The 27,669-nt window shown below is 40.0% G+C and overlaps 1 protein-coding gene across 3 annotated transcripts in view; it reads right to left on the reverse strand.

Annotated features, from left to right (window-relative positions):
- ZCCHC17 (zinc finger CCHC-type containing 17) overlaps positions 1 to 27,669 on the reverse strand; it is a 54,692-nt gene that overhangs the window by 21,191 nt on the left and 5,832 nt on the right. For 2 of the 3 annotated variants that reach the window (XM_006102890.2, XM_014468257.2), the window contains exons 3-6: positions 20,372 to 20,429; positions 6,734 to 6,834; positions 5,354 to 5,445; positions 718 to 818 (exon numbers count right to left, since the gene is read on the reverse strand). In XM_006102890.2, the coding sequence (XP_006102952.1) occupies positions 718 to 818; positions 5,354 to 5,445; positions 6,734 to 6,834; positions 20,372 to 20,429 (352 nt within the window). The remainder of the gene's footprint in view (positions 1 to 717; positions 819 to 5,353; positions 5,446 to 6,733; positions 6,835 to 20,371; positions 20,430 to 27,669) is intronic. The other variant, XM_006102891.3, reaches the window with a different exon arrangement.

Here is a 27,669-nt window from a genome sequence, read left to right on the forward strand (position 1 = left end):
CCCACAACCTCAACCAGGGCACAAATATGTTACCAGTCGCTGTAGAAAAATCAACAAGGCTAGGTAGATGGAAGGCTCGGGAGAAGTGGTAACAAATTGAGGCCACTCTGAAATGAGAAGTTGGCAACCCCTCTCATTACAGCTCCAACAAGGAAGTCAGGCTGAAAGAGCTCTTTAATATTTGAGTAAGACTAGAGGAAACCTGAGGAAGCAGAGCTAAAAGAAAATGACTAGAGTGTGTTCTTTATTACTGAGAGGATACTGCATTCAGAACTCTGAAGTTAAAGAGATGAGCAAGAAAGGGTTTAACTTGATTCCTTAATAAATATATTTCTAAGTTTCTTAATTCTTGCAGAACAGTAATGATCCTTTGGAGATAAAATTTAGAGAGTTAATCATAATCCAACACTCTTACCTTCCTGGCAGAGTACCTGGGGCCTTGCCCAGGTAGGGCATTAGCTGCAGAGAGGAGAGAAGAGGTGGTGACAGTTTAACAGTGTCATCACCAGAGCCAGCAGCAGGGCTAGCATTCAGAAAAGGAAACAGAAAAAGTAGCAAGCCGTGAACTCTGATATAAGTCTAGTAGGAATAACAGCATGAACAGGTCAAGCCATCACCTGGCTTAAAAACAGGGTGAACTAAACTCACTAGGCTGCTCATCCAGTACAGGGTCCGCCCACAAGGAGACAAACTGAAATGGCAGAGGCTTCACCTTACCTTTACAGCCACACTTCTTGCAGGTGGTGTTCAGGACAGCCTCAAGGGTGATTTTCTGCCCAGTGTAATCCTGGAAGGACCGCCTCCGCCTCTCTTCTTGCCTGTAATGAAAAGGATACTGTGACTGTTGGCCTGATTAAGAGATGTGGCCAGAGATACTACAAGGTAATGCTGTATGTTGGTTTTTTCTTTTGCTTTTGGCAGGTAGAAGGGAGAAAGAAGGAAAAGTGTTGGGCATAAGGAGATGGGCAATAAAAGCAATGGCGTGAAATAGAACATTCTTTTTCATTCAGGACAAGGGTCTGAATTAATAATTATGAATAAAACTACACTTCATCTCATTGATGCACAGAGGATAAAGAGATAATTATGCACCTTGCTAAGTCCCCTACAACCCTTACAAGGTCACTCCTGGATTTAAAAGACCTTCAAAGACTTCCTGGAAAATCAAGTCCAAATTCCTTACTTTGGCATTCAAGTCCTTTTACCGTCAAACCTACTTTTCCAGCTTCATCTTTACTTGTACAATAGGCTCTAGCCCAGCGGTTCTCAACCTGTGGGTCGCGACCCCTTTGGCGGTCGAACGACCCTTTCACAGGGGTCGCCTAAGACCATCCTGCACATCAGATATTTACATTATGATTCATAACGGTAGCAACATTACTGTTATGAAGTAGCAACGAAAATAATTTTATGGTTGGGTCACAACATGAGGAACTGTATTTAAAGGGCCAGAAGGTTGAGAACCACTGCTCTAGCCAAACCAGACTACTTTACTTTGTCCAGATGGACACCTCTTGATTCATGGGTTGATGCTCAACCACTGAACCACAATGGCCAGGCTCCTCAAACCATTTCTACTGCCTTGAATGCCATTCCTTCTCCTGCTGCCTGACAAAATCTTATCTATTCCTCAAGACCTAGCTCAAATGCCACTTCTGCTCTGATCACCAGGGCCTTAAATCAACTCTTTCTCTTCAAGCTAATTCCTAGAATACTTTATTTATTTATTTTTAATCTTTTTTTTAAAATATATTTTATTGATTTTTTACAGAGAGAAGGGAGAGAGATAGAGAGTTAGAAACATCGATGAGAGAGAAACATCGATCAGCTGCCTCCTGCATATCTCCATTGGGGAAGTGCCCGCAACCCAGGTACATGCCCCTGACCAGAATCGAACCCAGGACCCTTCAGTCCGCAGGCCGAAGCTCCATCCACTGAGCCAAACCGGTTTTGGCTCTTTATTTATTTTTAATCTTCACCCGAGGACATGCTCATTGATATTTTAGAGAGAGGGAAGGGAGTGAGAGGGGGAGAGGGAAAGAGAAACATTGGTTGCCTTCCATGCCCCAAACAGGGATTGAACTCACAACGTAGATATGTGCCCTGACTGGGAATCAAACCCCTGACCTTTCGGTGTACAGGAAGATGCTCCAACCTACTGAGTGACACTGGGCCAGGACTAGAATCCTTTCTTTCAACCACTCTTTTAGCACTTATTACATGTTGCCTTATATTAAAGTTATTTGCATAATTATTTCATTACAATAGGCAGTTAGGTCCTTGGGCAGAAATCTTGGTATTGCCATTGTACCTCAAACAGAATATGACCCCAACAAACACTTGTTGAATAAAGGAATAAGTGGATGTACTACCTGACTGCTATACATCAGGTACTATGGGAGATAAGGTTATGATGTAGCCCATTTTCTCATGGGTCTTATCGATTCTTTCAAAAGAAAAGATATAATTTCAGATATTAGAAGAAAAACAAAGAGACATTTTAAAACAGTAACCACAATTAGCTATTATAAATTAAGTTTCTATTACAGACCAGACAATAAGCTAGGCTCTTTACAAACAAGATTTTATTTAAATCATTCTATCATTTCTGAGAGGTAGGTGTCATTTTATAGTGAAGAAGTTATGGTCCAGGGAGGCTAGGTAATCTGCTCAAAGTCATACTACTTTGGGGCAGAACTAGAACTCTTTCTGATTCAAGTCTAACTCTAAAACCTGTCATCATTTCACCAAGCCATGCTTCTTTCCTGGATGCAGCTATACAAACAGTTTACAACAAAGTACTGTTTCCACTTGGTTATTACTAGAAACAGTCTATACATGGAAACACATCCAGCATAAACCCAGGGAGCCCTTTCTCTTCTCTACTCTTGTTTTGATAAAGAGAGGTAGCTCTTTTATCTTACTTATTTTCATATTTTACCCTTACAAGGGTGGCTTTGGGAAATTTCACTGCTTTTTAATGAGGCTGCATAGCCTAAAATTATTTGCAACAGAAGCAATTTATTATAATGCAATTTTGATAAATGCCAGAATTAGATAACACTTCTGAGCAGAGTTATAAAAGATTCCTACCATAAATGGAAAGTGTTTTGTCAATAATCAGCCCTACAAACATGTCAATATTTAGAGATATATGAAAAACTCTATAAGTTGCATGCAACTGCTAGAAGCATCATGTAGTATAAAGGGGCTTAGCCTTAATGTCAGGGAGACTGAGATTAAAAATCCTAACCCACTATGATTTGCTATAAAACCCTAAGCAAGTTATTACCAAGCATCAAGTTAGAGACTAGAGAGATAAAGTAAAATGGAGAAAATATCTACTTTGCAGGTTATGAGAATCAGATGCACTAATATACATAAACTGCCTTGCACAATACCTAGCATATAGTATGTATTCAATAAATACCACTTCCCTTCCTTTTAGGTAAAATACCTTCATATCCAAGGTGATTTCACTGAGTACAATAAACGTAGGGTTTCCAAACTTTTCACCACCAAGATATCACTCATGCAACTTTTTTTTTCTTGTTCTCTTTTTCTTTTTTTATTAAATATATTTTATTGACTTTTTACAGAGAGGAAGGGAGAGGGATAGAGAGTTAGAAACATTGATGAGAGAAACATCGATCAGCTGCCTCATGCACACCCCCCCACTGGGGATGTGCCTGCAACCAAGATACATGCCCTTGACTGGAATCGAACCTGGGACCTTTCAGTCCTCAGGCCAACACTCTATCCACTGAGCCAAACCCATCAGGGCTGTTTTCTAAAAATTGATATCATAACTATCACTGAGAGCACCTGATTAGTATGAGGTAAATATGATACTTTATCATCAAAAGCAACAACATAATGTCATGGTTAACATGAGGATAAATGTATGATTTTGGTTGGCTTTCTGAAACACTGGAAACAGTTCATAAATCCCCAAGACTCCTTTTGAAGAGGTTTTAAGGATCTAGGGGGGGGAAACCCTATATAATAAAGAGGCAATATGTAAATTGACCATCATACCCTCACAAGATGGCTGCATACGACCAGGCCAGCAGGAGGGTTATTGAGGGACAACCAAATGACTGAACAAGCAGGCTGCATGGGGCGACCAGGCTGGTAGGGGGGCCGTGAGGGGCGACCAGGCCAGCAGGGGGGGGCAGTAAGGGGTGATCAGGCTGGAGGGGAGGGGCAGTTAGAAGTGACCAGGCCAGCAGGGCGGAGGCAGCTGGGGACAACCTGGCCAGCAGCGAGGGTGCAGTTAGGGACAACCAAGCTGGCACACAGAGGCAGTTAGGGGTGACTGGCAGGCAGGCAGGTGAGTGATTAGGAGCCAGCAGTCCAGGATTGTGATAGGGATGTCTGACTGCCAGTTTAGACCCGATCCCTCCAGGGATCGGGCCTAAACCGGCAGTCGGTCATCCCCCGAGGGGTCCCGGATTGGAGAGGGTGCAGGCTGGGCTGAGGGGACACCACCCCCCTGCATGAATTTTGTGCACCGGGCCTCTAGTAGAAAATAAAAAAGAACAATAACAAAAAAGGACCTAGGAGCCCCTGGTTAGAAATCACTGGCATATAGTCAAGAAATACAGATGGTAAATTCCCTGTATCACCAGACATTATCCTACATAAATAGAAAATCTTCCACTGCCAAATTAAAGGTCAGAAGAGCCAATGAGCCCTAGCTGATTTGGCTCAATGTATAGAGCATTGGCCTGTGGACTAAAGGGTCCCGGGTTCAATTCTGGTCAAGGGCACATGCCCGGGTTGTGGGCTCGATCCCCAGTGGGGGGGCATGCAAGAGGCAGCTGATCAATGATTCTCTCTCATCATTAATGTTTCTATCTCTCTTTCCCTCTCCCTTCCTCTCTGAAATCAATAAAATTAAAAAGAAAAAAAAGAAGAGCCAATGAAAGTAAGATGTAGTGTTGAGAATACAGTGCATCCCAAGACACAGGCATCTAAACCCTATTGGAGTTGCTTCTAGATTACCCTCCCCTCCCATTTGGTATCTTCCTTTTTCAGTCCCAGCACTAGGAGAGTGGCAAATAACAGGTACTTCATGAATACTTGCTTGCTGAGTGGCTAAAGGGCAGAAGCAGAAAAAGAGTAAGGGAAAAGAAACAAAACCCACAACGGAGCACTTCTGTGCTGGGAACTTCGCATGTTACAAGTGTTTTATATAACACTATACCTCTAAAAACCAAGGACACAGAGGTTATAGAGCTCATCAATACACAGTCTATAAATGGCAGGGTTTCCCGTCAGCCTGATTCACTACAGCACTCCATGGTTTGAGAGGTAGAAGAATGTTAGCCTTTCCAAACCTTTTACCTACTCAATGATAACGTTGTTGGGGTCAAGGTCCTTCCCAGTCCCTTGGTTGACAACTTTCATGGAGAGAGATACTTTTATCCTATCATTTTTCATCTGAAAAAGATGAAAACAAAGTCATCAAAAGCTCAAAGTACATCATTTAGACCGCTGATCTAGAATTATCTAAGAATAGAAATTTTTGTCATCATAACAAACAGTACTCCTCTAATAGCCAAGGTCCTGTGCTAAGAGCACTGGTGGTGCTAAAAGCATAATAGGCAGGTTCTGTGATAGGATTTTAGGAAATGGTTTTCATCTCTTTTTGCCCCTCTTGTGGGGAAAGACAAAAATGATTGTCCCCAAATCCAAGGTCTGTCGAAGTAACCCAGCAGAAAAGAAAAGCTGTTTCTTCAGGTAAATTCAGCATAATGATCAATGCAGAGATCTATGAGCCCAGAATGAGTTTCAGAACATTCCAATAGGCTAGATCTCCTTTTGGACTTGGTCTAGAACCTCTACAAACATGAGGACAATTGTTAACCACATTGGTCTTCTTTTGCTTCCTCCAGCATTTGAAGCCCTTCTTCACTTCAGGGTCTTTGACCAGCTCTTCTCTACCTAGAATATCCTTATCCCAACTTTTCATGACTACTTCCTTCCCAGCTCACACTCCATATCTTCAGAAAGCCCATTCCTGACGACTTTATCTAAACCTACTTCTGATACTGTTTGAACCCATTATAGCACTTACCATAATTTTTAATTATTTTAATTTGTTTACTTTTTCTTTCTCTCCTCCAGTTATATTCTATATAAGCTCTATAATAGCTGGGGTCATCTATGTCTAGTTCACTCTTATATCCCTCAGACCTAATGCACATTAAGCACTCAAATACTATTGAACAGTATCTCTTTCAGGCTGTCTCCCCTGGTAGCAGAGCAGGCCTCAGTACATGTTCATATTTCTCCTGTGGTCTTCCCATAAACCTATGGGCATATAAAAATACTTGCAGTATTATTACCTACAATGGTTACAAATAAAAATTATAAAATTATGTATGAATGAATGACCCACAGCCCACTTACCCTAAAGTGAGCTGTAACAGGGTTCTTCAGAGCTTTCTCACTTTCCTCATGTCGCATGGTGCCAGGTATTAGGAAAAGTGACTGTAAACTCTATGTCTTTTTGTGCTATACTTATAGTAGTTCACACCATTCTTTCTCAGTTTGAGAGGAGAACCAGCCAGAAGGTTTATATTCAGGACAGATTATGGGGCAGGATTCAAAATAAGATTCTCAGCCACAATTAACAGCATATACACACTCACCATCATAAAATACCAAGAAAACCCTGGCTTTTCCTAATCCTTTCTAACGAGATGAAATTAACACAGAACTTTACCTCTCGGCCAATAAGCTTCACCCATACTTTGTCTCCAACATCTACTATCTCAGAAGGCTTATCCACACGACAGGATGACATGTGAGTTCGATGGACCAGACCTGGGCACAAGAAAAAGAAATAAAATAAAGCACAAGGTATGTCTGATGTGATGCTCTATGTCTGGTGTTTATACTCTAAATAACAAGGTAACAAGAAGATGGAAGTTGGGAATTCACTAAAAAAAAGTCATTAATTTAAAATTGCAAATTAAAACTATTTGAGATCACTTTTTATATCTAATCAACTAACAAATATTCTTTAAAATAGTATTCAATGTTGGTAAAATATGATACAGTAACTATACAATAAAAATACAAGTTGGTAAAATTCTTTAAAGCAAAGGGCATAAAGATGTTTATACCTTTGATGCAAAAATATCACTGAAATTTTTCCAAAAGAAAAACCTCATAGAGGCAAAAATCTATGGGCATATAAAAATACTTGCAGGGGAAAAAAAAATACTTGCAGTATTATTACCTACAAAGGTTAAAAATAAAAATTTTTAACCCAAATGTCGCCCTGACCAGTTTGGCTCAGTGGATAGAGCGTCAGCCTGCGGACTGAAGGGTCCCATGTTCAATTCTGGTCAAGGGCATGTACCTTGGTTGCAGGCACATCCCCAGTTGGGGGTGTGCAGGAGACAGCTGATCGATGTTTCTCTCTCATCGATGTTTCTAACTCTCTATCCCTCTCCCTTTCTCTCTGTAAAAAATCAATAAAATATATTTTTAAAAAATAACCTAAATGTTCAAGAATTGAAAAATAGCTTGGTAATGGTAAATCTATCAAAAGCAAGAGTAAGCAGCTATTTAAATTAGTTATCCTATATAATAAAGAACTAATATGAAATGGTCATCACGTCCTCATGCCATCATGCCTTAACCATTCAGACACTCAACACTGGGGAGAGAGGAATGGGGACCAGCCAGGCTGCAGCCTGGGAGAGGGACAAGCCGCCTGCCTGACGGTCCCTGGGTGCCAGTGGCTGCGCCTGCGGCCCGGGAGGGGGATGAGCCACCCACCCCACAGTCTCGGGCACCAGCGCCTGCAGCTGCGGCCCAGGAGAGGGACTAACCACCTGCCCCACGGTCCCGGGTGCCTGCAGCTGCGGCCTGGGCAAAGCCGACCCAGGTCCTGGGTGCCTGCGGCTGGCCAGAGGGAGGGAAGCCCAGGTCCAGGGTGCCTGTGACTGGCCAGAGGAGGGAATCCTGGGTCCTGGGTGCAGGGCAAGGCAGAGGCAGTTAGGGGTGATCAGGCCAGCAGGGGAGCAGTTAGGGGCGATCAGGCTGGTAGGGGAGCAGTTAGGGGCGATCAGGCAGGCAGGCAGAGGTGGTTAGGGGTGATCAGGCAGGCGAGCAGTTAGGAGCCAGCGGTCCCGGATCACAAGAGACAGTCAGACATCCCCCAAGGGGTCCTGGATTGGAGAGGATGCAGGCCGGGCTGAGGGGACCCCCCGTGCATGAATTTTGTGCACTGGGCCTCTAGTAAAAGATAATTATCATAGATGTTAAGTGAAAAAAGGAAATATAAAGCACAATTTTTAATCTATTAAATTAGCAAAATATTTAGAAAATAACAGTACCCAAAGTTGATTAGAGTATATTAAAATAATAAATATTACTAGGATTAGTATGAATTTTTAGAAATCATTTACCAATGGCTATCAAGAGTGATAAAGCATTTAATAAAATTAATTTTAAAATAATTAAAATCTGCAATAATTATTAAATTACTGATACTTAATAAAACATTTACAACAGATATCCTTTTCCTGTCTGCCAAGGTCCTTTCCTGAGAAAACATCTTTATTATATTGTAAAGTAATCTGGTCAGTCCATGTAATTTGGTTGGAGCTGACCTAACCCCCAATTGTGGGCACATTAACCCAGGCTTAGTCAATCAAGGCACTTTATGCCCCAGCTGAGTAGCTCAGTTGGTTACAGCATCATCCCAATATGCCAAGGTTGTAGGTTCGATCCCGAGTCAGGGCACATATAAGAATCAACCAATGAATGCATAAATAAGTGGAACAACAAATTGATGTTTCTCTCTGTCCCTTCCTCTCTCTAAAATTAAAAAAAAAAAAAGGTACTTCACATCTTTGGCCATTGCAATTCATTGGTTGAGGGTCAGACACAAGACAATAGTTAAATCATCCAAATCAAATAATCTTTAAGATTTTTGTCAGGATTATAAACTACAAAAAGTTATCAATGCCCATTTTTACCACCAGGTGGCAAGAGTCAGCCAGAGGGAAGCAAAGAGACAAAGCCCTGCATGTGTAAACTGAGCAACTTGATACAGCTCCGGTGGAAGCCAGATTTATCCTGTACTCCCCAGCAAAATTAACAAAATGTTTCTCAATTGTATTCTGTTCCTTGCATAATTATTAGTCTGTCCCTGACTAATAGTTAATTGGCACATAATCATTTCTGGGACTCTATCCTAAGAAAATAATCTTATACATAGAAAAGGCTATATGCATCTGGGAAAGCAATCAACATCAAAATATGCAATGTATTTTTAAAACGGAAAAAAACTAGAAATAACTTAATATCCAACAGTAGGGTAATGGAAAATGACCTATAGTATAGATAGCCACTAGATGGCCCATTAAAAATGATGTTCAAGCCCAGTCAGCGTGGCTCAGTGGTTGAGCATCACAACCTATGAACCAGGAGGTCATGGTTCGATTCCCAGTCGGTCAGGGCACGTGCCCGGGTTGCAGGCTCAATCTCTAATAGAGGGCATACAGGAGACAGCCGATCAATGATTATCTCTCATCATTGATGTTTCTATCTCTCTCCCTCTCCCTTTCTCTCTGAAATCAATAAAAATATATTTTTAAATGATGTTCAAAGATTATATAAAAATGTCAATAATTCATTTTTAGTGAATATTTAAGTGCCTACTATGTGCTAAGCATTATAACTAGCATTTTCCATGTAAACAACGAAATACAATGTAAAATTGTATGTGATTATGAATGCTTAAACTAGATTTTAAAAATGACAAAGAACTGTTATAAAAATGCTATCACAATGGTTAAAATAGGGTACAGAATTACAGGGTTTGTTTTGTTTCCAAATGTTTTAATCACAGAGAAAACTATTTCTATTCTGAGGAAAATAAACATAATTAATAATTATCTTGAATGAATATAAACCAGGAATCAAACAAAAGAAAAAAACTGATAGATCAAAGATTTATATCTAAAATAACTGCCCTCCCTAAAGTTTTTTGGGAAAATTATTAACCTTTATTCTCTTTCTCTCCATCTCTCTCTCACACACGCGAGCATTCACACAGATGTGGGCACACACCTATAACTCAAAGTATCGGCCCTCTCTGTTTGGAGCTCCTATTGAAGCCTCTGCTTGCTCCGACCAGGGTCACTGGGCCTCACAAACCTACTTCAGCTGACTTTAGAGGTGATAGCCTATCTCTGAATAACTCTGGGTCCTCAAAGTGTTTTATATACCCCACACTTTTAATTTTAGACCATTATATAATCTCCAAATTGGATATATTTCAAGGAGTTGGGTTTTTCTTTTCCTACAATGATGTAATGAGCAGAGCAGCCTAACAGGAAAGTCAGGAAACTCAGATGCCCTAGAGCAGTGGTTCTCAACCTGTGGGTTGAGACCCATTTGGGGGTCGAACGACCTTTTCACAGGGGTCGCCTAAGACCATCGGAAAACACATATATAATTACATATTGTTTTTGTGATTAATCACTATGCTTTAATCATGTTCAATTTGTAACAATGAAAATACATCCTACATATCAGATATTTACATTACGATTCATAACAGTAGCAAAATTACAGTTATGAAGTAGCAACGAAAATAATTTTATGGTTGGGGGTCCCCACAACATGAGGAACTATATTAAAGGGTCGAGGCATTAGGAAGGTTGAGAACCACTGCCCTAGAGGAAAGGAAAATTAATGTTGAACCTAATTAATGTATTTGAGAGAACATTCTTTTTCTTTACCGAAACATTCTTTTTCTTTACAGAAAGTCTATTTATTGGAGTACCAAAAACCAAAGAAATAATGGCTGTAAGGACAGGAAAAAAAAAAAGCCTTTCTTTTTCTTTGATATAGCCTTCCACAATTTATGAGAAACACCAGGTAATTAAACCACAAGATTGTTAGCTCCTCTGACTCCAACAGCCCCTCTGTTCAAACTACAAGACAAAATAAGCTACTTTCAAGGCTACATTCTTGTGTACCCATCCCTGGGGTTCTAATGACCCTGGGGAAAGTTTCTAATTAATAGAAAGGGCCAGAATGTTTCTAGTTAATAGAAGGGCTCTCCTCCCTTCCTTGCAAAACCAATCTGCCCACCTTTTAAACTCTGTAACTTCTGCTCTAAGGATGTCTTACAGACTTGTACAAATACTAATAAACACACCTCCCTAGGATATCTGCCCTGACTAAAACAAACTTTTCAAGGACAACCCCTCTGATGTCTACTCAATTTCAGCCCAAAAATCCTCCTCCCTTCTAGCAACAGCAGCCATCACCCTTTAAAAGAGCAGGCAAGCCCTAGTCCAGCGGTTCTCAACCTGTGGGTCGCGACCCCTTTGGCGGGCCGAACGACCCTTTCACAGGGGTCGCTTAAGACCATCCTGCATATCAGATATTTACATTACGATTCATAACAGTAGCAACATTACAGTTATGAAGTATCAATGAAAATAATATTATGGTTGGGTCACAACATGAGGAACTGTATTTAAAGGCCAGAAGGTTGAGAACCACTGCCCTAGTCGGTTTGGCTCAGTGGATAGAGCGTTGGCTTGTGGACCAAAGGGTCTGAGGTTTGATTCTGGTCAAGGGCACATACCTTGGTTGCAGGCTTCTCCCCAGTCCAGACCCTGGTCAGGCGCATGCAGGAGGCAACCAATAGATCAATAGTCTGTCTTTCCCTCTCTCTTCCACTCTCTCTTAAAATCAATGAAAAAATATCCTTGGGTAAGGGGAGAGGTCAATTGGGGGAAAAGGAGACATATGTAATGCTTTCAAGAATAAAGAATTTAAATAAAATAAAAAAAGCAGGCCACGGTTTATTTCTTGCCTTTGTATTAATTAACAATACACCAGCCCTTTCCCTTTGTGGAAAATAAAATAAACTCTCTGTATCTCTCTTCTTTTAGTTGTGAATTCTTTCACAGCCCCTGTCACCAGCCAAAAACCCTAACAATGGCATTGACCATTTGTCCTTCTCCCACCTGATCTCAAAGTTTATTTTTGGTCTGGTAATCACTAGCCATATAACTGTTTTAAATTTAAATGTAAATGAACAGTTTAAAAGTCAGTGGCTACTGTAGTTAACTGTACAGATGTGATATAACACAAATATAGTTGGTCTTTGTCCCTAGTCCCTGCATAGAACTCCTAAACTCTTGAAAATTCCCCAGTGACAGGCGTGTCTTTTGTTATTCATAATAAACCCCTTCAGATCACACCAGAGTTTATACTAATGGATGTTTCTGGGTGGGGCTCCTAGACAGTCTCTGGAAGGGGCTAGGCACCAGAATGACCAAGTGATTACAGAGTTGGAACGTTCAGCCCATAGTCCTCTGGAAAGAAGGGGGAGAGGTTGGAGATTGCACTCTACAAAAATTCTTGAACAATGAAAGTCAGAGAGCTTCAGGTTGGAGAACACGTCAGATTGCTGGGAGGATGGTGTGCCAGAAAGGACATGGTAGCTCAGTGTGCTCCTCTTCCATAACCTGCCCTATGCATCTCTTCCATTGAGCTGTTCCTGATTGTATACTTTATTATAAACCAGAAAACAAGAAAACTGTTTTCCTGAATTCTGTGAGCTGTTGTAGCAAATTATTAAACTTGTGGAGAGTGTCGCGGGACCCTCTGATTCATAACCAGTCAGAAGTACAGGTGGCTTAGAACTTGCAACTGGCATTTGTGGGAATGACCCCCTTTAACTTGTGGGATCTGACACTAACTCTAGGTAGAGAGTGTCAGAATTTAATAGTATTGTTAAGATACCCAGTTGGTGTCTGGAGCATTGATTGGTTGCGTCAGAATACACATCAGAACAGAAACAGAACATTTCCATTATCGCAGAAAGTTCTATTGGAAAATATCAGGAGAGGGGAAAAGAAAATCTAATTTAGAGCTGAATACTGGGAAAGGACCTTCAACGCAGTAGTAAAGAATTCTGAGAATGGAAGTCTGAGAAAAATAATTCAAATTACAGTCTACCTTCCTGAACCAAAAATGTTAAAATCTGGAGACGTTACTTTATGCTCAGTCCTTTCAGGGTGGGATTTAATAATCTTCCCCTTTAAGAGAGGAGAATCTAAAATACGTACACTGTAGGAAAGTCAACTGCTCAAGTTATCCAATACACCTACAGAAAAGCCCAGGATTAGAACTCACAGTTTCCACCGAATTATTTGACTCCCTGAACTCTCCCTCCCAGGCTGGTCTCACTCAGCAGAGCAGTCAAACTGAGATTCACAGTAAAAGCTGGCAACCACAATAAGAGCCATCATCTGACAGGGCATGTACACAAGTGAGTTGAAGACTGACTGCTGGAAGGCGGCAGGCCTTTAATACTCACATAGTCCCCAAAGTGTCACATAATGCTCCAGTAGGGATGGGACTTTCAGATACTGGCAGCTATGGCAAGTACACAAAGTAAGAAAATCTGTCTTCAGACCAAAAGAGGCGCATGCTCTATAGGCATGGGGATGAGTTTCCATTTCATTAAATCCCAGTCAACATAAAATGAAAAACTTTATTACAGATTGCTTACTGTTAGCTTGGAAACTACTGGTAAGCCGTTTACAATGCCAAAATGCAATCTGCAGCATAGTAGTCTCCAAGGCTAGAGCATGGCTTTAATATCCAAAGACCAGCTGTTGAACTGTATTAAAATAATTTTGTTTTAAAAACTGCAAAAGGTGTAAATCCCTCTTCCATGTACATCTCTTCTTTTCTTTAGCAAACTGAACTGCTCAGAGGTAATTATTATTAACAATTTGTTGGATATTCTTCTAGACACTACTAAACATATAGGGGTTGGCAAAAGTAGGTTTACAGTGTATGAGAATTTTTATATTATTTATTAAATACTGTATTATTTATTTGTATTAAAACTGTAAGCCTAGTTTTATCCACCCCTGTATGCAATAATTTTTAAAATACACAAGCATATGCACATATGCTTTAAAGGGGGGAGAAAGGGGGCCATGCCATACAAACTCTTCTGCAATATGCTCTTTCATTTTATTATCTTGGATATCTTTCCATTTCAGTACATTGAGATTCACCCTGTTTCATCGATTCTAAGAAGCACCTCCCAAAAACACACACACTATTAACATTTCTGAAATCAGAATGTTTCTTATAATCAATGGTGTCTTACAACTGCCATCAGCCAGGTAACAGTGTGGTAGAATTGTGTGAAACCTTTCTATTTTATCTTTTCTGGTAAAATGAGGAAGGCATCAGCATCCAAGTATCTAAGAATAGTACAGTTAAGAACACTTCTTATGGCTCAAAAATCTGCTTTCATGAACTTTGAACAAATGATGTGTAACAGACTTTAGAATTGCTAAATTAAAGGTTAAGCACATTAAAAATGTAAAACTATTACTGGAAATACCCATTTCCAATACTGGGTATTAACACTTGGATTGCGGGAAACGAGTTAAGTCGGCTCGCGTGAATTGCGCGTACTCCGCGGGAGCCGTCTTAACTCGGTTCATATAGATTTGCGGTGGAGTGCGGGAAACGTGTAAACTCGGGCCGATTGTAACTGCGTATTACCAAATATTTGTTTGTTTGCCGTTCACAAAGATACCTACCTGTGTATGCGAACCGTTTCATACCCATTGGGGTAATAGGTATCATAAAAATCCCTTGTAAGTAGAGAACACTTTATGGCGCTGGTCGAGTACAATACCGTTAGGGTACCAATGTATTGTTTTCTCATTTTATAACCGATATCCCTGGATATCTCACCATGCAAAGAGAATAGTTATTGAGAAATACTTCTTGTGTCCGGACGTCTTTAGTTTTGAGTTTTGTGAATATTATTACGTGTTTAAATATTTAAATATATTGTGATAAAGACATTCATATAGAATTTTTTAACCAAATAAAATAAAATCGTTCCGCAAAGTGTTCGCATAATAATTATTTTTTTATATCAGATATCTATCGGAGTACCGCTATTTTCAGTTAGTATTATTTTTATTTGCTTTAACCTAGAATGTCGCAGCATTCAGACTACAGTGATGATGAGTTTTGTGCAGACAAGTTGTCCAATTATTCTTGTGATAGCGATCTTGAAAATGCGAGTACAAGTGATGAAGATTCTAGTGATGATGAAGTAATGGTGCGTCCCAGGACATTGAGGCGACGAAGAATTTCGAGCTCCAGCTCTGACTCAGAGTCAGATATAGAAGGCGGGAGAGAAGAATGGTCGCATGTTGATAATCCACCGGTCTTAGAAGATTTTTTAGGGCATCAAGGATTAAACACAGATGCTGTTATAAATAATATAGAAGATGCCGTGAAATTATTTATCGGAGATGATTTTTTTGAATTTCTTGTAGAGGAGTCAAACAGGTATTATAATCAAAATAGGAATAATTTCAAACTTTCAAAAAAAAGCCTAAAGTGGAAAGATATAACCCCTCAAGAGATGAAGAAGTTTTTAGGGTTAATTGTTCTCATGGGACAGGTGCGCAAAGATAGAAGAGATGACTATTGGACCACGGAGCCATGGACGGAGACGCCATATTTTGGTAAAACGATGACGAGAGACAGGTTCCGACAGATATGGAAAGCTTGGCACTTCAATAATAATGCGGATATCGTAAATGAATCAGATAGACTTTGCAAAGTGAGACCAGTACTAGATTATTTTGTGCCTAAATTTATAAATATTTACAAACCTCATCAGCAATTATCACTAGATGAAGGGATCGTACCTTGGAGGGGAAGATTATTCTTTAGGGTATATAATGCTGGCAAGATCGTTAAATATGGAATATTGGTTCGTTTGTTGTGCGAAAGTGATACAGGATATATCTGTAACATGGAAATTTATTGCGGCGAAGGAAAGCGATTATTGGAAACGATACAAACAGTAGTGTCTCCATACACTGATTCGTGGTACCATATATATATGGACAATTATTATAATAGCGTCGCAAATTGTGAAGCACTTAAGAAAAACAAATTCAGAATATGTGGAACAATCCGGAAAAATCGAGGTATACCTAAAGATTTTCAAACAATTTCTTTGAAAAAAGGTGAAACAAAATTTATAAGGAAAAATGATATATTGTTACAAGTGTGGCAATCAAAAAAGCCTGTATACCTGATTTCTTCGATTCATTCTGCGGAGATGGAAGAAAGTCAGAATATTGACAGAACATCAAAAAAGAAAATTGTCAAACCGAATGCACTCATTGACTACAATAAACATATGAAAGGTGTTGACCGGGCCGACCAATACCTTTCATATTATTCGATATTGCGGAGGACGGTCAAATGGACAAAAAGGTTGGCAATGTATATGATAAATTGCGCATTATTTAATTCTTATGCAGTTTACAAATCAGTGAGGCAAAGAAAAATGGGTTTTAAAATGTTTTTGAAACAAACAGCTATCCACTGGTTGACGGATGATATTCCAGAGGACATGGACATTGTTCCAGACCTTCAACCAGTACCGTCTACTTCTGGAATGCGGGCTAAACCACCTACATCTGATCCACCATGCAGGCTATCGATGGACATGAGAAAGCATACGTTACAGGCAATTGTCGGAAGTGGAAAAAAGAAAAACATTTTGAGAAGGTGTCGCGTATGTTCCGTTCATAAATTGCGCAGTGAGACACGCTACATGTGCAAATTTTGCAATATACCTCTACATAAAGGGGCGTGTTTTGAAAAATATCATACGCTAAAAAACTATTAATTTCTATTTGTTTTGATTTATTATGAAAATTTTATTTTAAACTTTAAAAATATGTGTATATTTTTAGGTAATAAGTATTTTTTGGGTTTTTCGTATTTAGTTTATATATATCGAATTATTTATGTACTGAATAGATAAAAAAATGTCTGTGATTGAATAAATTTTCATTTTTTACACAAGAAACCGAAAATTTCATTTCAATCGAACCCATACTTCAAAAGATATAGGCATTTTAAACTAACTCTGATTTTGCGCGCGAAACCTAAATAATTGCCCGCGCCATCTTATATTTTGGCGGGAAATTCACCCGACACCGTAGTGTTAATAATACAATAATCTTTAAAAATATTCATTAATCTCAAAAAGCTTGAATGTTTTAAATCACTTTTTAAAAATATTTTAAGATAATTTTAGATTCACCTGTTGTTGAAAGAAATATTAGAGCGATCCTATGTTCCCTTTACCCAGTTTCCTCTAATGATAAACATTTTTTTAAAAATATATTTTTATTGATTTCAGAGAGAAAGGGAAAGGAAGAGAGAGATAGAAACATCAATGATGAGAGAGAATCATTGATTGGCTGCCTCCTGCACGCCCCCCCACTGGGGATTGAGCCCACAACCCGGGCATGTGCCCTTGACCAGAATCAAACCGGGGACCTTTTAGTCCACAGGCCAACGCTCTATCCACTGAGCCAAACCGGCTAGGGCAATAAACATTTTTAAAAAACATATTTTTAATGATTTCAGAGAGGAAGGGAAAGGGAGAGAAAGACAGAAACATCAAAGATGAGAGAGAATCGTTGACCAGCTGCTTCCTGCACGTCCCCTACTGGGGATCGAGCCCGCAACCCGGGACCCTTTAGTCTGCAGGCTGACACTCTATCCACTAAGCCAAACCGGCTAGGGCTAATGATAAACATTTTGCAAAACTACAGTACACTATCACAACCAGAATATCCACATTTGATCTTTGTCCAATTCTTAGAATTTCCTGAGTGATAGGAATGCCTTATTTATAACAAGCCCCACTTAACCTTATCCAAGTTTATGCTATGAAGTGACTATTGGAGGGCCCCTAAAGAACTTGAAAATGGAGGCTGGTAATCTCAAGAGGAACTAATCATGTGATTAGAAGGTTAGAATGTTCAGCCTCATTCTGACTTCCAGGGAGAAAAGAGGGGCTGGAGATTGAACCAAATCACCCAGTCAATGATCTAATCACTTGTGCCTACTAGGTGTAGCCTCCATAAAAACCCCTAAACAATAAAGTCTGGAGAGCTTCCGAGTTGGCGAATACATTCACGTGCTGAAAGGATGATGCACCTTACCTCCACAGAAACAGAGGTTCTTGCACATGGGACCCTTTTATAGACCTTACCCTTTATACATCCTCATTTAGCTATTCATTGGTGTCCTTTATAATAAACTGATAGTAGCCATAGCATTTTCTTGAGTTCTTTGAGTTGTTCTAGCAAGTTACTAAAACTTGGGATGGTAGTATGGGAACCTTTAAATTTATAGCCAAGTTAGTCAGATGTGTGGGTAATGTTGGGGACTCGATACTTGCAACTAGCGTCTGATTGAGTCTCGTGGGACTAAGCCCTTAAACCTGTGGAGGCCTATGCCACCTTCAGGTAGTTAGTGTCAGAATTGAATTGTAGGATACCTCATTGGTATCAAAGAATCAGAGAACTGGTTGTTGATTCCATACCACATTTTGGAATGGCAAAAGAAAGAAATGAAGTACTGATGCATGCTACAAAATGGATAAACCCTGAAAACACGCTAAGTTAAAGAAGACAATCACAAAAGATCACATGTGCAATCACATAAACACAGACGGTAGACTACTGGTTGCCTAAGGCTAAGGAGGAAGTTTAGAGTGACTGTTAATAGGTAAAGAATTTCTTTTGGGGGGTAACAAAAATGTTCTCGAATTAGACTGTGGAGATTGTTGCAAAACTCTGTGAACGTACTAAAAACCACTGAATTGTACACTTTGGGTAAAATGTATGGTATGTGAGTTCTATTTCAATAAAACTGTTTTTTTAAATATACTTTTATTGATTTCAGAGAGGAAGGGAAAGGGAGAGATAGAAACATCAATGATGAGAGAGAATCATTGATCAGCTGCCTCCTGCATAGCCCTTACTGGGGATCAAGCCAGCAAACTGGGCATGTGCCCTGACCAGGAATCGAACTGTGACCTCCTGGTTCATAGGTTGACACTCAACCACTGAGCAACACCCACCGTGCTCAATAAAACTGTTTTTAAAAAGAATGTTATAGCCCTAGCTGTTTTGCTCAGTGGATAGAGCGTCAACCTGCGGACTGAAGGGTCCCAGGGTCGATTCCAGTCAAGGGCAGATGCCCAGGTTGCGGGCTCGATCCCAGGGGGCATGCAGGAGGCAGCCGATCAATGATATTCTCTCATCATTAATGTTTCTATCTCTTTCTCCCTTTCCCTTCCTCTATGAAATCAATCAAAAATTATTTAAAAATAAAAAATGTTATATAAATGGAATAGCAAAGTGTATAATCTTTTGGGATTAACTTTTTCATTCACACAAATTCTCTGGAGATTGATCCAGATTGTTGCGCATATTAATACTTCATTTTCATTGCTGAGCAGTATTCCATTGTATGGACGTACCACTGTTTACGTTATTTTTTAAATCAATATTGAATGAAAATGAGCATCTTTTAAGCTATTTATTAATCAACTGCTATTTTTTCCCCTGTGAATTCTTTTCATAGCCTTGGCTCCTTTTCCTACTTCACCGTTCTTTTATGAGTCCTTTGTCATAGTATGATAAATTCTTTGTCTCAACTTCGCTTACGATAATTTTTGCAATGCAGCTTCTTACTTTTATGCAGTATTATTCTACATTTTCTTCTAATAATATCTTATGGTGGCATTTTTCCATTACAATCTTTAATTTATTTTAGCACAAGAAATTAACAAGTTGAGTCTTTGGATCCACTAGCAGTGTGATGCAGTAGAAAGCCCATGAGGCTAGAAATCAGGAGACTTGGGTTCTGGTACTGCCTGTGCTATTACCTAGCTAAATCACTCTGAGCAGGTTACCAGTCTATAAAACATGCTTTTTCTACTTCCGAGTGTTTTGAGAAACAAATAAGATTATACACGTAAAACAGATTCTCCAAAAATGTTCCACAAACATTTGAACCTATTAATATGTAAAAAAAATTTAAAGCATTTAACATATATATTTGTATTGGTTATAATACTATTTCCTTTCCATGTGCATAAATGGAAAACTCACGATGTTAGCCTTAGGGAGTAAGTATCTTGCCTTCCCCCGAATCCCAAGACCAAAGAGGTCAAGTGACTTGCCTGGGGTCACAGGTTAAATTTGGGGAAGAGCTGGTTCCAGAAGTGAACCAAAGTAGCTATACGCCAACCCTCCCTCCAAATCAGAGAACACCATTCTTCTGAGTTATGATATGCTAAAAATTAACTGTCATCACTTGTCTGTATTCATATCTCTACACAAAAACAAAACTACCTAAAAATGTAGAGCCTATAATTAGGATGTGGTGGGGGTGACAGCAAAGGCAATGCGGTGGGAAGGCTAAATTTCAAGTTATAGGCTCCCACCTTGCTTCCGACAGCCTGGGATTTTGATAAAGGCTCCATAGTCTGTCACCATAGCAACCTATAAAGACAAAAAAGAAAATCAATGTCTCACAAATGAGTCTCTCTTCTGGAGCATTTAACCTAGTCTCCCTGAATTTCTACTTGATATTGACTGCCTGTCTGCCTGCTGCAAAACTGCCTAACAGTGATGTTCTGTCAAACATTTTTATTCTGTAAAAAATTTAGACTGACAAGTATGTGTGAACTTATTAAAAACATTGGTGAGATTGCACTATTGTCAGATGCTATGACAGTACCCAGGAATGCCCGAATCCCACACCAATTAAAATCTCCAAAGTATGTGAACAAAAGGAACAGCAGAAAATCAGGTAATAAAGTTACACTTTCTACTAGCTGGAACTGACAGCTCCAATCCCAATTCAGAGAACTCTAACAATATGGGACAGATCATGTAGGACACTCCTTTTTCCTACTTCAAATCAAACCAGACCAAACAGCCTATAGTTGTATGGTTAGTTCACTTCAAACCAGAGTCTGAGTTTTATCAAGATAATTAGAGAAAAAGCCAATTTTTGAAACAGAAAAGATATAATCAGAGAGAAAAAGAGTTGTCCTCAATTCTTATACAGAGTTGACCTAAGATGGATGGAGGGGTTAGAGGTTTGATCAGTCTATGTACTGGATAGTATGTAATAGTAATGAACAACCCAGATCCCTTGCCAGGTAATTCATTATTCCAGACTACCTCTCTCCTCCCCTCTTTCTTCTAGCCCACCCTTCTCACATGTGGATTGGGATTAAAGTTGTCACTACATACTATATTTATCTTAAATTCATTATTATTTTTATAAAATATCCAATACAATCTTATACATATAAACTTTACTCTTTTCAGTGACTTTAATTAGTTGTTCACTGTTTCAGCTTCACAACTATAAGGGGATAGAATAAGACAACATCTGCTGTACTGCTATTCACTAATATATAATTAACTAGAGGCCCGGTGCACTCAGGGGGTCCCTCATCCTGGCCTGCACCCTCTCGCAGTTTGGAACCCCTCAGGTATGTCCACCTGCCAGCTTAGGCCTGCTCCCCAGGGGATCGGGCCTAAGCTGGCAGTCAGACATCCCCCCTGGCCGCCCAGGAGCCCTCGGGGGATGTCCAACTGCGGCTTAGGCCCGCTCCTGTGGGCCTAAGCCGCAGTCAGACATCCTTAGTGCTGCTGAGGAGGTGGGAGAGGCTCCCACCACCACCCCTGCACTCACAGCCATCAGTCCAGCTTGTGGCTAAGCAGAGCTCCCCCTGTGGGAGCATACTGACCACCAGGGGGCAGCTCCTGCGCTGAGTGTCTGCCCCCTGGTGATCAGTGTGCATCATAGCAACTGGTTGTTCTGCTGTTAGGGTCAATTTGCATATTACCCTTTTATATAGGAATACTCACTACATGTAAAACACTACCTAAAGTGCTTTACAGAATCCTCATGACACCAGATGTTGTTGGTACTGTTATAATGCTCATCTGATAGATGACAAAACTGACATGTGGAGAGACTAAGTTACCTGACCAGTGTTCAAATCTAGTAAATAACAGTACTGGGATCTGAACCCAGGGAGTCTTAACTACACTAAAACTGCCCCTGGGTTCTCTTTAACTATAAACTCCTAGCAGCCAAAAGCAATGTGACAGTTGACATCTTATCTGCTCCAGGCAACAATCTTAGGAAGTGTAAATGGTAGGTTCCTATGTTACAGATAAGGTGAAATAGCAGAGGTGTAGAAAGAGCACAGGCTTTGGAGTGAAAGATGTGGCCTCTAATCCCAGCTCTCCCACTTCTTACCCATGGGATCTGAGCACAACTTGCCTTTCAGGGTCTAAGTTCCCCTTGTACTCACTTTGCTGCTGCAGGTAACAAATGATGTACATAAAGCACCGAGCACTGGTATCTGGTGCCCAATGTACTAGTACATTCAATAAATTTTAACTTTTTAAGAATTTACAGTCCAAGACACTGAAGCACAGAAAGGCATACAACTAATTTAGATACAAGATAGGCACAGACCCTAGGTCCCTTGACTTCTGGTCCAGTGCCTCCTACTTTACCAAATAGCATTACTACCCACTTCAATGTTAGGATAAAAATAGATTAAAATTTCCATTCCCGCCCTAACCGGTTTGGCTCAGTGGATAGAGCGTCGGCCTGCGGACTGAAAGGTCCCAGGTTCAATTCTGGTGAAGGGCATGTACCTTAGTTGTGGCCACATTCCCAGTGGGGGTGTGCAGGAGGCAGGTGATCGATGTTTCTCTCTCATTGATGTTTCTGACTCTCTATCTCTCTCCCTTCCTCTCTGTAGAAAATCAATAAAATATATATTTTTAAAAAGTCTTAAAAAAAAATTTCCATTCCCCTCTTTTGTTAATAGGGATATTGGGACAAAGCACTTGAACCAATTCTCTAAGATAGAGCATTAAGAATGAGTTAAGCCCTGGCCAATGTGGCTCAGTTGGTTGAGCATTGTCGCATGCACCGAGAGGTCATTGGTTCAATCTCCAGTCAGGATGCATGCCTAGGTTGTGGATTCGATTCCCTGTAGGGGCTGTGCAGGAGGCAGTCAATCAATGTTTCTCTTTCATCAATGTTTCTCTCTCTCTCTCTCTCTCTCTCTTTCTCTCTCTCTAAAATCAATAAAAACATTTTTTTTAAATAAAAGAATGGGTTAAGAACCAAAAGTCTGAAACTCCTGTTTTACACTGATGAACATGCTATGCTGGGGTAGGAACCAGACAGTCCCCCGCAAAAAACAGTACAATCAGGCAGGTACTAGCATTTAAAATCAAAACAAGGTGGAACTAGAGGAAGGATCTTAGAGATTAGCTAGTTCAATCCCATCATTTTTCAAATGAGAAGAGTGAAGATCAGAGACATGAAGTGCTTACCTAAGTTCACATGGTCATCTATAAAACAGGACCATGCGGATAAAAAAGGTGACTTTAAATTTTAATTACAGTAAAAGCAACCCCCTTCTTTCTGAACCAACCAAAGGCACTTGAGCTTTTGCTCCAAGTTCTAGAAAGAGAGCTAAGATGTCTCATATTGTGTAGCATTATTAAAAGGGCACAACACTCCAACAAACGTAAAAGTAGCATCTGGAAGTTGGAACCCAAATCACCTTGCTGTTGTTAATTAAGACAATTTCTCTTTTCAGTCCTGAAGCTCCAGTGTCATATTATGATCTTCTGAAGAAATATTATAACAGACCTTAATTTGGCCTCTCCCAAAAGGGAAGGTTAATGTGCTCCAGAATTGATGCACTCAACTGTTCAGTTAGGAAAAGGCATTCATGCCTATTTCCAGCACCAGGTGTTTCCATCACTGTGTCTCCTAGGATGCAGAGTTGAAATTAACAGAATGGCACCTACTGTAAATGATCACACAGTCTGCTCTGGTGTCCCAGAATAATTAGTCAAATAGCACGGGGGCGGGGGGGGGGGGGATTCAGTAATTATCTCAACTAAACTCAAGACTTGGGTAAATGAATTTACCATCTTCAGATTAGAGGTTGCATTGGCCTTGAAACTAGTTATCTCTATCATGTAAATGAGGAATTTAAGCTTAGAGAAATTGTTACTTGTGCAAACTCACAAAATTAGAAAGTATGACCAGGTAGAGAACAGAAGTATTTTAACTTCTAGTCCACCTTACCAACACCAATCTCCCTCAGCATTTTTGTTTTTCAAATACAAGGAAAGTTTATTTAGAAAGTCACAGAGGTAAAAAAGGTGAGCCAGCTGGGCTGTGTGGGCTCAGGAACAAGATAGAGGCAAAAAGAGCCCTTGGAACTTAGGGGAGAGAGAGAGCAGTGTGGTTCTTGAGGGAAGAGGAAGAGGTAAGATGTGTGCATGCAAGCTCTAGAAGGAGCACGCCCCCCCCCCCCCCCCAGTATTTCTTTAACTATGGCTAGGCTAAGCCAAACCCCAATTCCCACTGCTATGCTTGTATCCCCTATCATACTTAATGGGCAAGAAAAGGATGAATACTGGCTTCTCAGCTATTTGATCACTGGGCCCCTCAGTCCTGCTCAGCCTACTGAAGAGAACTTCTGGGAAATGGGCTGCACCACCAGTTTCTTCAACAATAGGACCTAAGAAACTTGGGATTAATTTAAATCAAACATTTACTGAGCACCTATATGCAGGAGGCCATGTAGGGTACTTTAAAATAAAAACAACTTTAAAAAAGGAACGCCTAGCCTGTTTTAAAATGAATTTGAAATAGTTGCCAAGATACATGAGACAGCCATGGCCTCTGCTCTCCACTAATTCAAAATCCAGTGAAGGAGACATATACATGTACAAGTAAAAATAACACAAGACAGACTATATTTAACACCATAATAGAGGTACAAACAAATGACCATGGAACAACCAGATTTACCATTTACCTTCCTCCTATACCTCAATTCAGTCAAGAGTTCTCTTACGGGTCTTTCAGTTCCTCCATGCACTTATGTACAGTCCCAACTGCAGAGTAGCAGAAAGCAGACTTGGAGAGAGAACTTTAGGATCCCAGCTTTGCCACTTGTTAACCATCTGAACACTACTTAACTTCTGAGAAGAGTTTCCTTACCCATAAAAGGGGATCAACAATTTCTTGGGAGAAAGTGAATGACAGAATGTGTGAAAGTGCTGATTTACATTAAGCTTACAAAAATGTTTTTGAATTTTAATGTAACCAGGTCTTCTTTGTAAATATTAGGCACTCATTAAAATATTTGTTGGATGAATATTCTGAAAAAGTTTCTTATTTCCAATTTATCATGAAATTTCTCTATCCTTAATTCCAGTTACTTCTAAACCATCAATTTTCAAAATGTGCTCCTGAAATTCTAAGCTAGAACTGTAAAGTCCTCTCTGAACATTACTCTAGCCCAGTGGTCACCAACCGGTGGTCCGAGGACCACGGGTAGTCGGTGAGGTTCAAAATGTTGGCGACCGCTGCTCTAGCCCATCCATCCTGATAGTAAAATATAAAACCTACACTAATACAAGCCCCAGCTCATGTAAGAAAAAGCTGAAGATCAGGAGCCACTTTACTAAAAATCTGAGTCAGTCTGTGGAGGGCAGAGAACTCTTCTCTTTCTTCTGTGCAACACCTGACAAGTCAAGGCTTGTCAGAAAAATCAATTTCATCTCCAATGCTACCACTTCCTTTTCCTGAGTCCTGGTAACTTGACCTTTAGGGGTACTATGGGGTTTATTTTATTTTATTTTTTTAATAAATATTTATTGTTGAAAGTATTACATATGTCCCTTTTTTCCCCCATTGCCCTCTCCAACCCTGGGTACTATGGGTCTTAAAGGTCAAAGGCTCTAAGAGCAAAGTTGTTTGCTATTTTTTAAAATTTATCCCCCTTTATATCTTGACTGTTATATTACAGGTTGGGATAAACTTAACAAAAACCAAGAGCCACAATTATCTATAATGAACTGAAAGTCACAAAGTGTGTCTTCAAAGGCCTACCATTATGAGGAGGTAAGACTTTCATCAACCACAAAGCAAGTATAAATGCCATAAAAATTATATAGTTAAAATACTACAGGCACTCATAAGTCACTGAAAACAATTTTTTGCCTTTACTTTTGCTTCAAGAGAAGGGAGATAATGATAATGAATTCCTGCCATGTCTTAGGCATTGTGTTTTAGATGACAGCTTATTTAACCATCATGGCAATTCCATGAAGTTGTTCTCTCAATTTAATAAAAAAGAAATCTGAGGTTCAAGTGATCAAGTGATGGTTTCAAGGATGACATCCTATCCTATGCTATATAATAAAAGGCCAATATGCAAATCGACCAAACAGCGGCATGACTGGTCACTATGACGCGCACTGACCACCAGGGGGCAGATGCTCAACGCAGGAGGTGCCCCCTGGTGGTCGTGAGCCAAAAGCCGAACTCAAGGCTGGCGAGCGCAGCTGTGGTGGCAGGAGCCTCTCCTGCCTCTGTGGCAGCGCTAAGGATGTCCAACTGTCAGCTTAGGGCGCAGGCCGGGCTGAGGGACTTCTCCCTCCCGCCCTGCTCCAGTGCACAAATTTCGTGCACGGGGCCTCCAGTAGTAAATAAAAGAACTAGGACTGGAATCCAGGCTTTGTCCTGTTCAAAAGCCTCTACTCTGAAAAGAAATACAATCTGGGATTAAGATAGACAACACTGAACAAAACAGACAGGGTTCTGCCCTCATGGAGCTTAGTATCATGTGAGGAAGAAAGACATTAAACAAGTACACAAATAAATGCAGGATGAGTCTGTGTACTTATAGTGGAAAAAGATGACATTAAGTCTAAGGAAATGACATTAAGGAAATGACATTAAGTCTAAGACCTAAAAAATAAAGAGAAGTTGGTGGGGAAAGTGGAGTTAGAAGCAACGGTATATGCAAAAGTTCAGAGAAAGAAGCAAGCTTATAATATTCAGAGCTGTAAGAGCAACAGAGTGGCTGGGGGATAAGAAGTCAAAACAACACTGTCAGATTAGATAGAAGTTAAGTCATATAAGGGTCACAAAAACAAGTTTGAATGTATTCAGTGTAATGAGAAACCTAGAAAAGCTGTGAGAAAGCAGCATGGTCCAATCTGCTTTTAAAATGCTATTCTGGCTATGATGTAAAGAACAGATTGGAAAGAGGCTACAATAGAAGTAAAGATCCCAGTAAGGGCCAGGGAAGAGATGGAGAGCTTGAACTAATGGGTTGCCACGATAAAGAAGTACAAAGACCAGAGATATATCTGAGAGAAAGAAATTATAGGACTAATGGACTGGAGCAGAAGGGAAAATCAAAATCAAATTAAGAGGAAAAATCAAGGATAATGCCCAGATTTCCAGTGTGGGTAGATGAATAGACAGTGGTTCCATCTGCTGATATGGGAAAGACTAGAATAGATTTTGTGAGAAAATTAAAAATACTTTTCAAAACATAAATCAGCCCAGCTGGTGTGGCTCAGTGCTTGAGCACTGACCCAGGAAACAAGAGGTTACTGGTTTAATTCCGGGTCAGGGCACATGCCCGGGTTGCAGGCTTGATCTCCAGTAGGGAGCATGTATGAGACAGCCGATCAACGATGTTTCTCTCTCATCTCATCAATGTTTCTATCTATCCCTCTCCCACCTCTCTCTCTAAAAAAATCAATGAAACATATTAAAATAAATAAATAAATAAGACGTAAGTCAGAGATGCTGTGAGATATCCAAAAGATGATGTCAAGTATGCAGCTGGAAGTCTGGAGCTTAGAAGGGGTACAG

The sequence above is a fragment of the Myotis lucifugus genome, unplaced genomic scaffold (assembly GCF_000147115.1).
Source record: "Myotis lucifugus unplaced genomic scaffold, Myoluc2.0 scaffold_438, whole genome shotgun sequence".
In the NCBI taxonomy this organism is placed as follows: domain Eukaryota; kingdom Metazoa; phylum Chordata; class Mammalia; order Chiroptera; family Vespertilionidae; genus Myotis; species Myotis lucifugus.